This window comes from Notechis scutatus, chromosome 4, assembly GCF_049901735.1.
Source record: "Notechis scutatus isolate UNSWTSFEM ecotype Mainland chromosome 4, rNotScu1.2, whole genome shotgun sequence".
NCBI lineage: Eukaryota > Metazoa > Chordata > Lepidosauria > Squamata > Elapidae > Notechis > Notechis scutatus.
In genome coordinates, this window is record NC_142012.1 from 92,337,335 (window position 1) to 92,349,711 (window position 12,377).

The window sequence follows — 12,377 nt, forward strand, 5'->3', positions numbered from 1 at the left end:
TGCTAATTTAAGTTTTCCCCCTCCTGCAAAGCATACCAAGAGAAACTGTTCTATTAAACTCAGAAAAGCAAAGTAATGTGAAAGTAATATGAATAGATAAATCAGAAAAAAATAATAATATTATGGGGAAACCACTGAAAAAATCTACTTTTTTTCAGCACAACCAAATCTTTCAAGTTAAGTCCTTGGCACCCTGAATTTTCAGCAAGCCCACCCTCCCAAACAGAGCTTTTAGGAAGAGATATGTAAACTGTCTTTTCAAACATATCTAAAATCGCTCTGCAATTCCAGTTCAAATTAACTACAACTAAGACACTTGTTCTTCTATGATGAAAGAATAAACTGGGTGACACAAGGGTCCATAAAATCATAAACATCTAAAAATCTAATGCAGTGTTTCAGAAAAAGGCAAACTGTTGTACTTATTTACAGCATACGTGCTTACTACACATTAGGAAAACGTGAACAAGCCTGTATATGTGGGCAAATAGCATAAGTCTTACATTGGAGCATATTGGAGAAAACCTGTTTCAAAGAGCAGTGTACACATTTTAAAAATTGACGGTACTTTGACTACACCCTTTAAATTACATAGGTAGTCCTCAACTTGTAATTTACAACCACTCTTCACACTTACAACTGTTTTAGCAACGCCACAGTCACGTGATCAAAATTTGGGCACTTGGCAACTGGCATGTATTTATGACAGTTGCAGCATGGGGGTGGGCTGTGATCACCATTTGTAATCTTCCCAGACCGTTTCAGACAAGCGAAGCCAATGGGAAGCTTGGTTTACTTAATGGACATGGGATTCATTTAAGAACTGCAGTGGTTCACTTAATCCACCATAGCAAAACGGTCATAAAATTGTATGCGGCTCACTCAACAGTTATCTTGATTAGCAACAGAAATTCTGGTCTCAGTTGGGGGTGTACATCAAGGATGACCTGCACTTCTTTCTCAAACAAGGAAGTTGATCGTTCCGAGACTGATATTAAATATTAAATGCCACACTCCCGAATAACCAATAATTGTCTTAATCTGCTTGTTCTACCAGTCAGTCTGATAAAAGCTGGCAGCAGGGCCTTAAATTGAATGCATTTGAAGCTGTCACCAATGACAACTTAAATTATTATATTCCGCCCATCCAGAGATGCTGATAAGCAGAACAAGAGCAGGATGACATGGAGGAAAGATAATGTGGCTACATATTAGACTTCTTTCTGCTATCCCTAAGCAGGTGGTAGGAACACTATCCTGTCTCTGGAAAAAACAGGGAAATCCGCCTCAGAGGAAAGAGAGAAAGAACAACACAAATTCTAAAACTTATTTCTCTGTTGAAAATGGAAATAGGAAGGTGTGTCCTTTTGCTACCATATTCACTGTACCCTCGCTGGATATCAATATCCTAATTCACTGTAGTCCTTATATAAACAGTGAATTTGGATATTGATACCCAGTGCAATGAATAGGTTAGCAAAGGGCACACCTTCCTATTTCCGTTTTCAACAGAAAAATGAGGGCCATTTTAAATACTCCATTACTTTGAGGCAGGAAAAAATAAATTCCTGAAAATTTGTATACGTGAATTTTATAATGAAGTGGAAACTGGAGTAAGGTAGCTATTTTGCTGCAATGACACAGCACAACTAGCAGAAGAGCAGGCCATATTTTTTTTTTTACTTTGAAGCATGATGTTGCTTTCTAGAGTCTCATAAGAGTCAGTAAAAAAAAACTCCTTAGAATTTAGATGTAGTTGCATTCATTATTATGAGCCAGAAAAAAAGAATACTGTCTGCTTGAAAAATGGCAGGCCTTTTCTTATTTTATACATGGAATGGGGGGGACGGGACGACATCTTTTTCCTCTCCCCATCCCGCTCCTCACTCCACCATTGTTAGAAATATAATTAACATGCATCCAAAGATTTAAGGAATCTCACCTTTCCATCATAGCGTTTCACCACAAATTGATCAAGACCTAAATCTGGGAATAAAACCAAACAGATTTATTAGCATATTTGGAAAAATGGCATTTTGGCGGTTTCTTTAAAGAAAATGCATCACTTAAGCCTTAACCATCAAATCAAACATGAAAAATACAGGAAAGTAACTTTAATGTATAATAATTTTCTATCTAGTTTTACAGGTTTCTGTAATAAATCTTTGTCTTTAATCACTCTGCCTCCTCCTAACAATACCATCATCTTTTACCTGCAGCTAGGTATGCTTCTCCCCCCCACACCCGACTCTGATTCTCTATGTTACCTCCAGTGCACGCCTGTCATTTCCCAGCTACTATAATCATTAATCATGTAGCTGGAAACAGCCCCACTTGGATGGAATCAGAGTTTGGCCTGTAGAGAAAAAAAATTATGTCCTTCCTTTCATATGGTAAGGAAGGAAATAAGTAGTTGCCATTAAGAGAATACCAAACGCTTTGCTTAATGAACGTATGGAGCAGTGTTTTTCAAACTTGGCAGCTTTAAAATGAGTAGACTTCAACTCCCAGAATTCCCTAGCCAGCATATTGGGTTGGGAAAGTAGAACAGTGGTTCTCAACCTTGGCCGCTTGAAGATATGTGGACTTGGCCGCTTGAAGATATGTGGACTTCAACTCCCAAAATTCCACAGCCAGCATGGCTGACTGTAGAATTCTGAGAGTTGAAGTCCATACATCTTGAAGCAGCTAAAGTTGAGAAACACTGAAATAGAGGAAACACTTCTTTAATTTTTCTTCTTTAAGTAGAGGATACACTACTTAATTCCCCCCCCCACACACCCCATAGTTATCACAGAAAGAAGGTACCCTTCATGGGCGATGATCTGGAACAACAGTGTCAAACTCGATTTTATTGAGGGCCACATCAGGGTTGTGTTTGACCTGGGGGGCGAGCGTGGCCAGCTTGACATCACTCATGTTGGGGGCGCCGGTGGTGGTCCGAGCGCTCTGCCAACAAAAATGGAGCTCTGTTTTCGCTGGCAAAGGTGCCATGGGCTGGTCCTTTGCTGTTCCCAGGCAGCCCCGCAGGCCAGACCTAAGCAGCCCATGGGCCAGATTCAGCCTGCGGGCCTTGAGTTTGACACCCCTGATCTAGAAGCTCTCCAAGGGTCTTCCAACATTATGATTTTACACATAGGTTTAATATTAAGTTGATTTAAAAAAATCAATAATACTGATAACAGGATTTAATTCATGAAACACTTCATTGCAGTCATTAGCCAGCACAAAATAGGAACCAGTAATCCAAAATATGCAAATTGATCTGCTTTGTGTTGAATAATCATTGAGTGATCACTTTGACATCTGCGTGCCACGTTTCTGTAGATTAAAAGTCACAATAAATTCATACAACTGTTGCCATTATTCATTCATGTTTACTGGTCACTTTCCTTTCAGGAAGAAACTAATTTTGGGAGGGGGAAATGGATGCTCAAAATGCAATATTGGATGATATAGTACAGTGGTGGCTAACCTTTTTGTCGTTGCGTACCAAAAGTGCCTGCGTGCCTGCACCCACAATGCAATGCACAAGTGACCCCCCCCCGCGCTCCCCCATCCCCCTGCTCATGCCCGTGCGATCCCCCTGCACTCCCCTGGCCCCTGTGCATGCGTGCGCAACCCCCACACTCTCCCTGCCCCCCTGTGCATGCGCATGCAACCCCCCGCACTCCCCTTCCTCTGTGCATGTACGCATGCCTCCCACGCTCCCCCTGCCCCCCTGCGCATGCGTCTCCTGCATGCACCCCACCCCCTGCGCATGCATGGCAGATACCCGAAAATCAGCTGGCTGGCAGGAGGCGCACACGCATGTGCAGTGGAACTGAGCTCACATGCTGGCAGAGATGGCTCTGCGTGCCCCTTCCACCACGCATGCCATAGGTTCGCCATCACGGGTATAGTATGATACTGTGCTGCACTGAACCATAGTTTAGTTGATGACCTTCAATGAAGACCTTTGTCCTCCATTGGACTGATTCATATTGATGTATATCTCTATCTTATAGGTGTCTCCCACAAGACCATTTGCAGATAATGTGAATGGTAGACCAACAAATATGGCAGATACTAAGCTAGAGAAAACTATCATAAAGCTTCATGCTCACAGTGTCATGCACCTTAATAAAAAACTTTAGTGCCAATTATCCACACTATTTTTACAACACATTGGCTAGTTCTTAACTGCAATAAAAACGTTTATAAGGCTGTTTTAGTCCATTACTAAAGATTATCTCAGCAATAGTTTAAAACCATGTGCTGCAGAACATTAAAAATGAGATGGGAGAAACTGAGAAATGATCTCTGGCATCAAATTGCACAACTACAGGAAATCAATCTCAGTAGCTTTTACAAAAAGGGAAATAACCAAGTTTACTGCTGTGCCTCCCAGCCTTCTATTTTCCATCACAGTATCCAAGACGACTTACTTTCTGGTTGCTTTTCATTTGGTGTTATAGATCGCACAAAATCTTGTGGGGTCATAAATACTTCTGAATCTCCATGCTCATTGATGATTTTCAATGTGGCAAAGTATCGAAAGATTTTATCAGGAGTAGAGTAAGCACGAATCCTGTTTTCATATTCCATCACCTAAAAATAAATAAATACTGGATGTGAACATTCTCTAAATTCCAATAACTTAAGCCACTTTTTTTAAAGGTTAAATGATGTTTTGACAGAAATATATAATTCTATCTAAAGGCCCAAGCTGAGTTGTCAAGGTCTATTTATCTATCCGTATGATCAATCTACCCACCAGGCAGATTGCAAGAGACATAAAAATCAAATTAGGTTTCATTCCTGAAGTAGTGGAACGTTCTGAAAAAATAAAAACAAATTAAGCATAAAAACAACAGAGCAGCCAACAAACCAGCACCATAATGAAGAAATAATTGGGAGAATTCAGTTAAAATTGGCATTGAAATAAAAGTGACAATCAGTCCTACTTTTGAGTAAAGCTTTCCCAGTAAGAAAATACCATCACAGTTTAATTCCCCTGTGTCGTTCCAATCAATCAATCAATCAATCAATCAATCAAAATCTATTCATGGTCCAAGACCAAGCACAATAAAAAAACCAGCATATGATACAATAATAAAAGGGGGAAATGCAAGAAAATCCTAAAGCAAATGGTTATTAGCATGCAAGAGCAACCAGACATCTATAGTTATTGATGAATATTTGCAATCTTCAAGTTGCCGCATGTCAGGTGCAAGAAACCAGGAGGCAGGGTAGAGTTCAAAAGGAGTATGAGTTTATTTCAGGCTAAGAATCTGATCTAGTAACAGTCAAAGCAAATTGGTACTAGATAAGAGTCAATGGAACTCACTGGGGGTTGGACGTAGGTCTCTAGTGGAAGCGTAGCAACTCCAAAGTGATGGTACATATCATGCCCCCGTTGGAGTCTGAATCTGAGGGGGAAGACGAACAGCTGACAGAGAGCGGGAGAGTGGCTCCATTGGCTGTGGAGGAAACTTGGGAAGGGCAAAGTCAGGCTGGGCAGAGCAGGGAAGAGGTAGAACAAGGGAAAGGGGGTTCAGATGAAGACCAAAGCCCTTGCCCTCTTCATCCTAGGGTGTGCAGGGAAGAACACAGAACAGAGCAATGTGGGTTGCATGGCTTACGAGGAAGGAAAGGGCCCCAATTCCCTCCACAAGGCACACCTGGGGATGGAGTTTAAAGGAGAGGCAGTTGGGAGGGGAATTTGTCGGGAGCAAACACTGAATTCATCTAATGTTGACAGTTTTACCCTACATTCCTGGCATTCCTCCTGACTGAATTATTGCTGTGCTTCTGTGCACGTATCTTGCCTTGTTGGAATTATTGGACTCATTATCTTGCCCTGCTGGAGTGATTGATTGCAGTCATTCTGCTTACAGCATTTGGACTGGAGTATCTGCAACCAGAAGCTATTGCAGGTTCGTGGGAGAGCTTTTCTCCAGGCTGGAGAGTAAACGGGACGTTGCGGGCAAAGTTGGAGCAAATAAAGGGATGCATACCTGTTCTCTGGCTGTGTTGCCTTTATGCCACACCCCGGGTCATCACAATCCATTTGACTCTGCCCTCAAGCTCAGCATGGTCATTTCCTGCACAGCATGAGCCTTGGGGTGGCTGATGCCAGGTGGGGAAAGGTGCATGAGGGTGCATAGGTGACCAGAAAGATGTAGCAATGAGTGCAACTAGGCTTGACAAGGTGCACAATGGTAGGATGAACACGGTGTGTGAGTAAAGTGGGGCTTGGGGAGGATGCACGAGAGTCGGTGGGTTGCTTGTGAGGCACGCCACGAGTGCAGAGAAGCTATGGGAAGTTGCGTGGTTGGAGAGACTTATCCAAGCAACTTGTGATCTTCTGTGCCAGCATCATGACTTTGCTTTTGGTAAGCTAATTGGTCATTCCAGGCCTGTTTGTTCCCCACAGGAGACATACGGCTGAGATAGAATAATTTGATTTGGAAATGATTGGACAAAATAACTCCTTAATAATAACAACATTGGTTGATGACTACTGTCTCTATGACCTTGGGGAAAGAAGGGAAGAGATACTGCCTAGGAAGCAATCAGAGAACCAGAGGCAGGACACCCCAGGGGCTTAACAGTCAGAGGAAGAAACATAGGAAGGACCCGGCCTATTGAATCAAGCAGTTAAAAGTGTGTGTTTTTTTCACAGTCTTGCAAGATTGATGTCAGCCCTCCCAGGAAAACCAAGAAACAGAATTAGATGAACAAATTCTACTTTCGGGTAAGGCTTACATTGACACAATCTTGCAAGTCACCCACACATATTTAGAGAGAATCATTTCAATGAGAACAAATGAATAAAAGGTCACTTGTAGACCTCCAGAATTCTCTTTTCTGCCAGGACTCTCAACTGGCTGATGAAAAATAAAATCAACATATTCCCTCATGTGCTTCCTTCACCCCCAAGCCCAAAGCCTAATTCCTTTCTAAGAAGGGGAAGGATTGAATTTTGAGACTGATACAAAGGTAATTAGGAGTTCCTGTTTACTCTGAAAGAATTTAAATTCTCAGATCCTATATCTTATGGTACTAAAAAAACTGCATGATGGCCTGAGCATTTGCATATTACTTTTACAAAATCTGGAATAACTACTGAAGTACCAAATGATTGGAGGAGAAACAAAGTTCTCCCAATTTTCAAAAAGGACAAAAACAGGGACTAGTCGGTTCAATCCTGATACTTGGGAAGTTTCTGGAATGTACTGTAAAGACAATGATGTTTAAAGTGCACAGTCAGAGAGAGGACAGGGAATCCTGGTTTGATAATAGCACTTATCAAAAACCATGTGCATAGTAAGCAGTTGATTGCAGCCTGAACATGACACAGCAAATGTGATATGACTACAAAAAAGGTAAAGGCAATTTTAGGTTGCATTAAAAGAAATGTAATTTCCAGATCATAGGAAACCATAATACTGCTCAGATAAGTGCTATGTTTAATTTCGAGCACCATGCTTTAACAATTCAGACAAACTGGAAAAATGTTCAGAGAACGGCAACAAGAATGCTAAGGGAACTAGAATTAAGTCCTATAAAGAGAAATACAAGGACATATTTGGCTCTGAGATGGCTTTCATATTCCATCTTAATTTTCAAACACCTAAAAAGATAGCGCATGAAGAAAGTAAAGATTTTTATGATTCCAAAATGTAGAATAGTTAATCTAAATTAAAGACTTCAACTTTAATATTAGGGGAAGAAATCTCTAATAATATGACAAATTCCACAGTGGAATGAATTATCAAAATAGATGGTGGGCTTTCTTCTCATTAAATGCACCTAGTTAGAGACTGGACAGCCAGTTATGCAAAAATTATCTAATTTCCTGCACTGAGCAAGGGTTTAGACTTCATGGCCTAAATGTCACCTATCAAAACTAAGATTCCACAATTCCCTCATCCAAACTCAGAAGAAAAAAAATCCAAAATCCAAAATCCATCCAAATGTATGAATATGATTTGCATCCTGGTTTAAACAGTTCTTTTCTATCCTTGTAATCGTCAAAAATATTTGAGGGATTATTAGAGGTAATGCACCAGGCTAGAAAGCAAGAGACCGTGAGTTCAAGCCCCACCATACCCATGAAAGTCAGCTGGGTGATGACTTTAGGTCAGTCACTCTCTCTTAGGCCAACCTACCTCACAGGGTTGTTGATGTTGTGGGAAAAATAGGAGGAGGAAGGAGTGTTGGCTGTGTTTGTCACCTTGGGTTATTTGTAAAAATACTAAAGGCACGATATAAAAAATAAAAATAAATGACCTGTCCAAAGGTTGCTCTTGACCACTAATTCAAATAAATGCAGTTTAATAAAGACATACCTTACGGTCTCGAAATCCAGAACGCTGTTTTTTCTTCGTTCCTTCTGCCTGAGAAACATTATCGCTTCCTTCATTCGCGACTTCTCTGTTTTTCATCTTCTCATCCGTCACGTTCACGTCATGATTCACAGAAGGCGATGCTTCTGCCTGGGCTCTAAGATTAAAAACAGGGAGGAAAGTCCTTCTAATTATTTAAAATGCCAACAAGAAAACACTTCAGAGAAATGAATGACCTCAATCCTTGACTGTGCAAACTATTCAAAACAGGTGATTTCCAAAGCACGTCATCCCAGAGAAAACACTTTTCCCCACCAAAATGTTAAAATAATACCATGGTTACAAGGCTCACACTGCTATTCCTAGCTGTCTCTACCTGCATATGTTTTCCTCTGCTGGTGCCAAGCACAAGGTCAGCTTTCAAAGGATGCAGCTGTTTTAATACTTTGAAGACAGATGTTTCATCCACATACGGAGATTCCTGCAAAGAGCCTGTTTCAAGGGCTTCGCTTGGGTTTATTATCTACAGCCAAACTTTTATGCATTTCCAGAAGCTTGCACAGCTGCTCTGTAACCTACCCTCAGTTGCTTATTAAGCATTTATAAGTAGTTGAATTGATGAAGCAGTTAAATGAGTCTGGAAAAACATGCATCTGCTTTAATTATTCCAAGAAACGTGTTTTGTCTAAGTTCCTGTGAGTTGTGAAGGATTTCTTTCCAAATATTTGCGTAGTAATAATACAAATTTTGGTTTGAGTTATATGAAAATTCCTCGGTTCTTAGGTCATGCACAAGTTGGGCTTAATTCAAGCAAGGAATTATATAATGAAGGAAGTACTGAATGGAAGAAGTCAAGCATGGAAACTGTGTGTTGCCTTAGCATCTGGACATTCATGAGCAATAAGCAACATCCAAAGGTAACTGCTGAAAGGGGCATTGGTACTTACCTGACACGCCCTTTCTCTGTGAGCTGTGAAGAGCATCCATTGTTTGGGGTGATGCTTCTGTCGCTCGTTTGATAGGCTGGGCTTTAATTGAGAGGACGCTCCTCCTCCTCCATGGGACTCCTCCCTAGCATCCCCAGTTTTGGCGAAGTCGAAGTGATGAAATATTTCTTCTCCTTCACTCTTTCTAATACTTGGCCGGAATAGCATCCCACCAGACGAATAAGGGTGGGGATGCATGCTCTTCACAGCTCACAGAGAAAGGGCGTGTCAGGTAAGTACCAACGCCCCTTCTCCAGATGAGCTGTTCAGAGCATCCATTGTTTGGGACATATCAAAGCTTGGCGTATCCTACGGGAGGGCTTCCGTCTGGTTCGGATTCCCCTTTTCTTGGTCCCTATGGACGCTTTGTAACACTTTCCTGTCAAAGGCAGCCTCTGTAGAGGTGAAGACATCATTCTAATAGTTTCTAAATAAAAGGCGATGGTGAGGCCCATGTTGTCGCCTTGTAAATTTTCGCTATTGGCACTTGTGGCCCATGTTGTCAACATCACAGCGCTCCAGGTCGAATAAGCAGTGATGCCCCTGGGTACAGGAAGAGATTGTGTCTCATAGGACTTGGGAATTGTGCTCTCAGCCACTTACTGGTCATTGAGGAAGGGGTCTTGCACCCAATGGTGGGTGGTTCAAAAGAAACGAAGAGAACCTTTGTTTCCTAACACACATCGTGCAGTTGAAATATATGCAGAAAGCTCGCCTTACATCTAGATTGTGGCATTGTCGTGCCAGATTTTATATCGGTTTCAGACAAATGTACGGAAGTATCAGTTCCTATGGTCTGTGGAAACTCAAAATTATCTATGGGTGAAAGATGGATCTGGACCACTTTGTCTGTGTGAAAAATACAGAGCTCCTATCTAACTGACAAGACTACTAGATCCAAGATGTAACTGGCCGATGTAATGGCAACCAAGAGAACCACCTTGTACGTTAGGAATGGAGACGCATGGTCTACATGGGCTCAAAGGGAGTTTTCTTGAGTGCGTAAGGACCTTGTTGAGGTCCCATGTGTGATATCAATGTACTACAGGAGACTGTAAGATTGTAGCCCCGTGCAAGAAAATGGCATATGCGTGGGTGATGAGAGATGGACTGCAAGTCTCTCCTAGTGATGACCGATGCTAAGGCCTCCCCTTTGCCTGTTCATATGAACAAGATAATAATGAAATGTCATATAAATAACACTGCCGTCTAACAAGTGTTCTCCTGAGATGAACAGCCAGAGCCATCAGAACCTTCATAAGAACCTTGGGCAGATGACAACCCAAAGGACAGTGCAATGTATTCAAAACGTTGAGTATTATAACAAAAACTAAGAGTTTTGCTATGTGAGGATCTAATTGGAATGTGGGGATGGGCCTCCATTAAGTCAATGGAGGGTAGAAAATCGCCCCTTCTGAAGCTCAGAAGTATGGAGTTCAGTATGCTCATCTTAAGCCTCCTATGAACTATGGATCAATTAAGTCATTTTAAAACTAAAATTGCCCCTGCTGATCTAATGCCACAGGTTGGTTGCCTGGATCTCCAATAAATGAACAATAGCTGTCTCTATCATGCTCCCTTTAACAGGATCCCCAGAGAGAAGGCAAGTAATGCAAAGGTTCCGGGGAGAGGATGGAAATTCTCTAGCCAGGCCTAATCTTCTGATACCTCTAACCCAGGAAACAGAGGTAGAGGCATCCCATCTTCCGTGATGGGCTTGAGCCTTCCACCAATAGGGGCACAGTCGTGAGGCCTATGTTGTGCCTCAGAGACCTCTATTTCATGTTCCTCAAGAGATTCTTTTGCTCTGCCCTCCCCTTCAGTATCTATCTCCAGATCGCAAACTGTCTGACTGTTGGCGATTCATGCATCCAGACGATCCCTGCAATCTGGAGGGAAAAAGTCCCTGGTAGAAGGAACAAAGGAACCCTCCAAAAAGCTGGGAAGGACTATTTTGGGGTCTATGAAAAGAGAGGAACTTATTTTCTGCTTCTAGTCTCTATCAGAGATAGGTCGGGGCACGACGAACCAAATTATCTCCCTATATTGGTGGGATGCTATTCCGGCCAAGTATTAGAAGGGTGAAGGAGAAGAAATATTTCATCACTTTGACTTCGCCAAAACTGGGGGTGCTAGGGAGGAGTCCCGTGGAGGAGGAGGAGCGTCCTCTCAATTAAAGCCCAGCCTATCAAACGAGCGACAGAAGCATCATCCCAAACAATGGATGCTGTGAACAGCTCATCTGGAGAATAGGTCACTGATTATTTAGCAAAATGCAACAGAGAAGTTTGCTGAAAAAATAGCAGCATACACTATAAGACAGCAATAAGTGAATATATTTTGAATAGTTCACTCTAAATGTTTAGTTGCAAGTATAAATCTTAAAATACCTTGGCAGGATTGTTAAAGAAATCCACTCTAGTGTAGGTTAACTTTTATTCTGATTACTATTTTATTAATTATTTTGATTATTATTAATTGATCTAATTGAAGTTTGACTAAATCTAGGCAATGACAACCACTTGGCAAAATGCAACAGATGTTTTTTCTGTTTTGCAATTCGCATATGCAAATAATATTTTGAAAAGCCCATCCTGTTTAAAGACTGATGTTGGAAGTCAATGAAGAGAATGAGGTCCTTGATTATAGAGGATATAAATATAGGGAGAATAACCAAGGGAATATAATTTTCTACTTACGAACAATAGAGAAAACAAAAGCAAGAACAGTGAGAGGTACCACTTCAGGGGTGGGTTTCTACCGGTTCTGTCCACCTCTGTAGAACCGGTAGCTCTGAAGAGCAGGAAACATAGGACCAGTTCTATGTCTGCTGATGTTTTTGCCCGCCCACCCACCTGAGCTCTTACCTGATCTTTATTTCCTGATTTTTCAACTTCAGCTGCTGAACGAGGCACAGCTGCAGTTAGAAAAGCAAGAAAAGAGGGCTGTTTCAAAGGCTGCTTCTCTGCAGGCAGCTGCTGATGACGATTTACAGGCGCGTGGCATGCAGCCTGCAGGGAAGCTAGTAAATCCTGAACCGGTAGTTAACCCTGTCATA

At 41.6% G+C, this 12,377-nt stretch overlaps 1 protein-coding gene across 1 annotated transcript in view; it reads right to left on the minus strand.

The window, feature by feature from the left end:
• Positions 1 to 12,377, minus strand: part of MICU1 (mitochondrial calcium uptake 1) — a 158,574-nt gene that overhangs the window by 105,065 nt on the left and 41,132 nt on the right. The window contains exons 3-5 of the mRNA XM_087964113.1: positions 8,337 to 8,490; positions 4,428 to 4,590; positions 1,943 to 1,986 (exon numbers count right to left, since the gene is read on the minus strand). Of these exons, the coding sequence (XP_087820239.1) occupies positions 1,943 to 1,986; positions 4,428 to 4,590; positions 8,337 to 8,490 (361 nt within the window). The remainder of the gene's footprint in view (positions 1 to 1,942; positions 1,987 to 4,427; positions 4,591 to 8,336; positions 8,491 to 12,377) is intronic.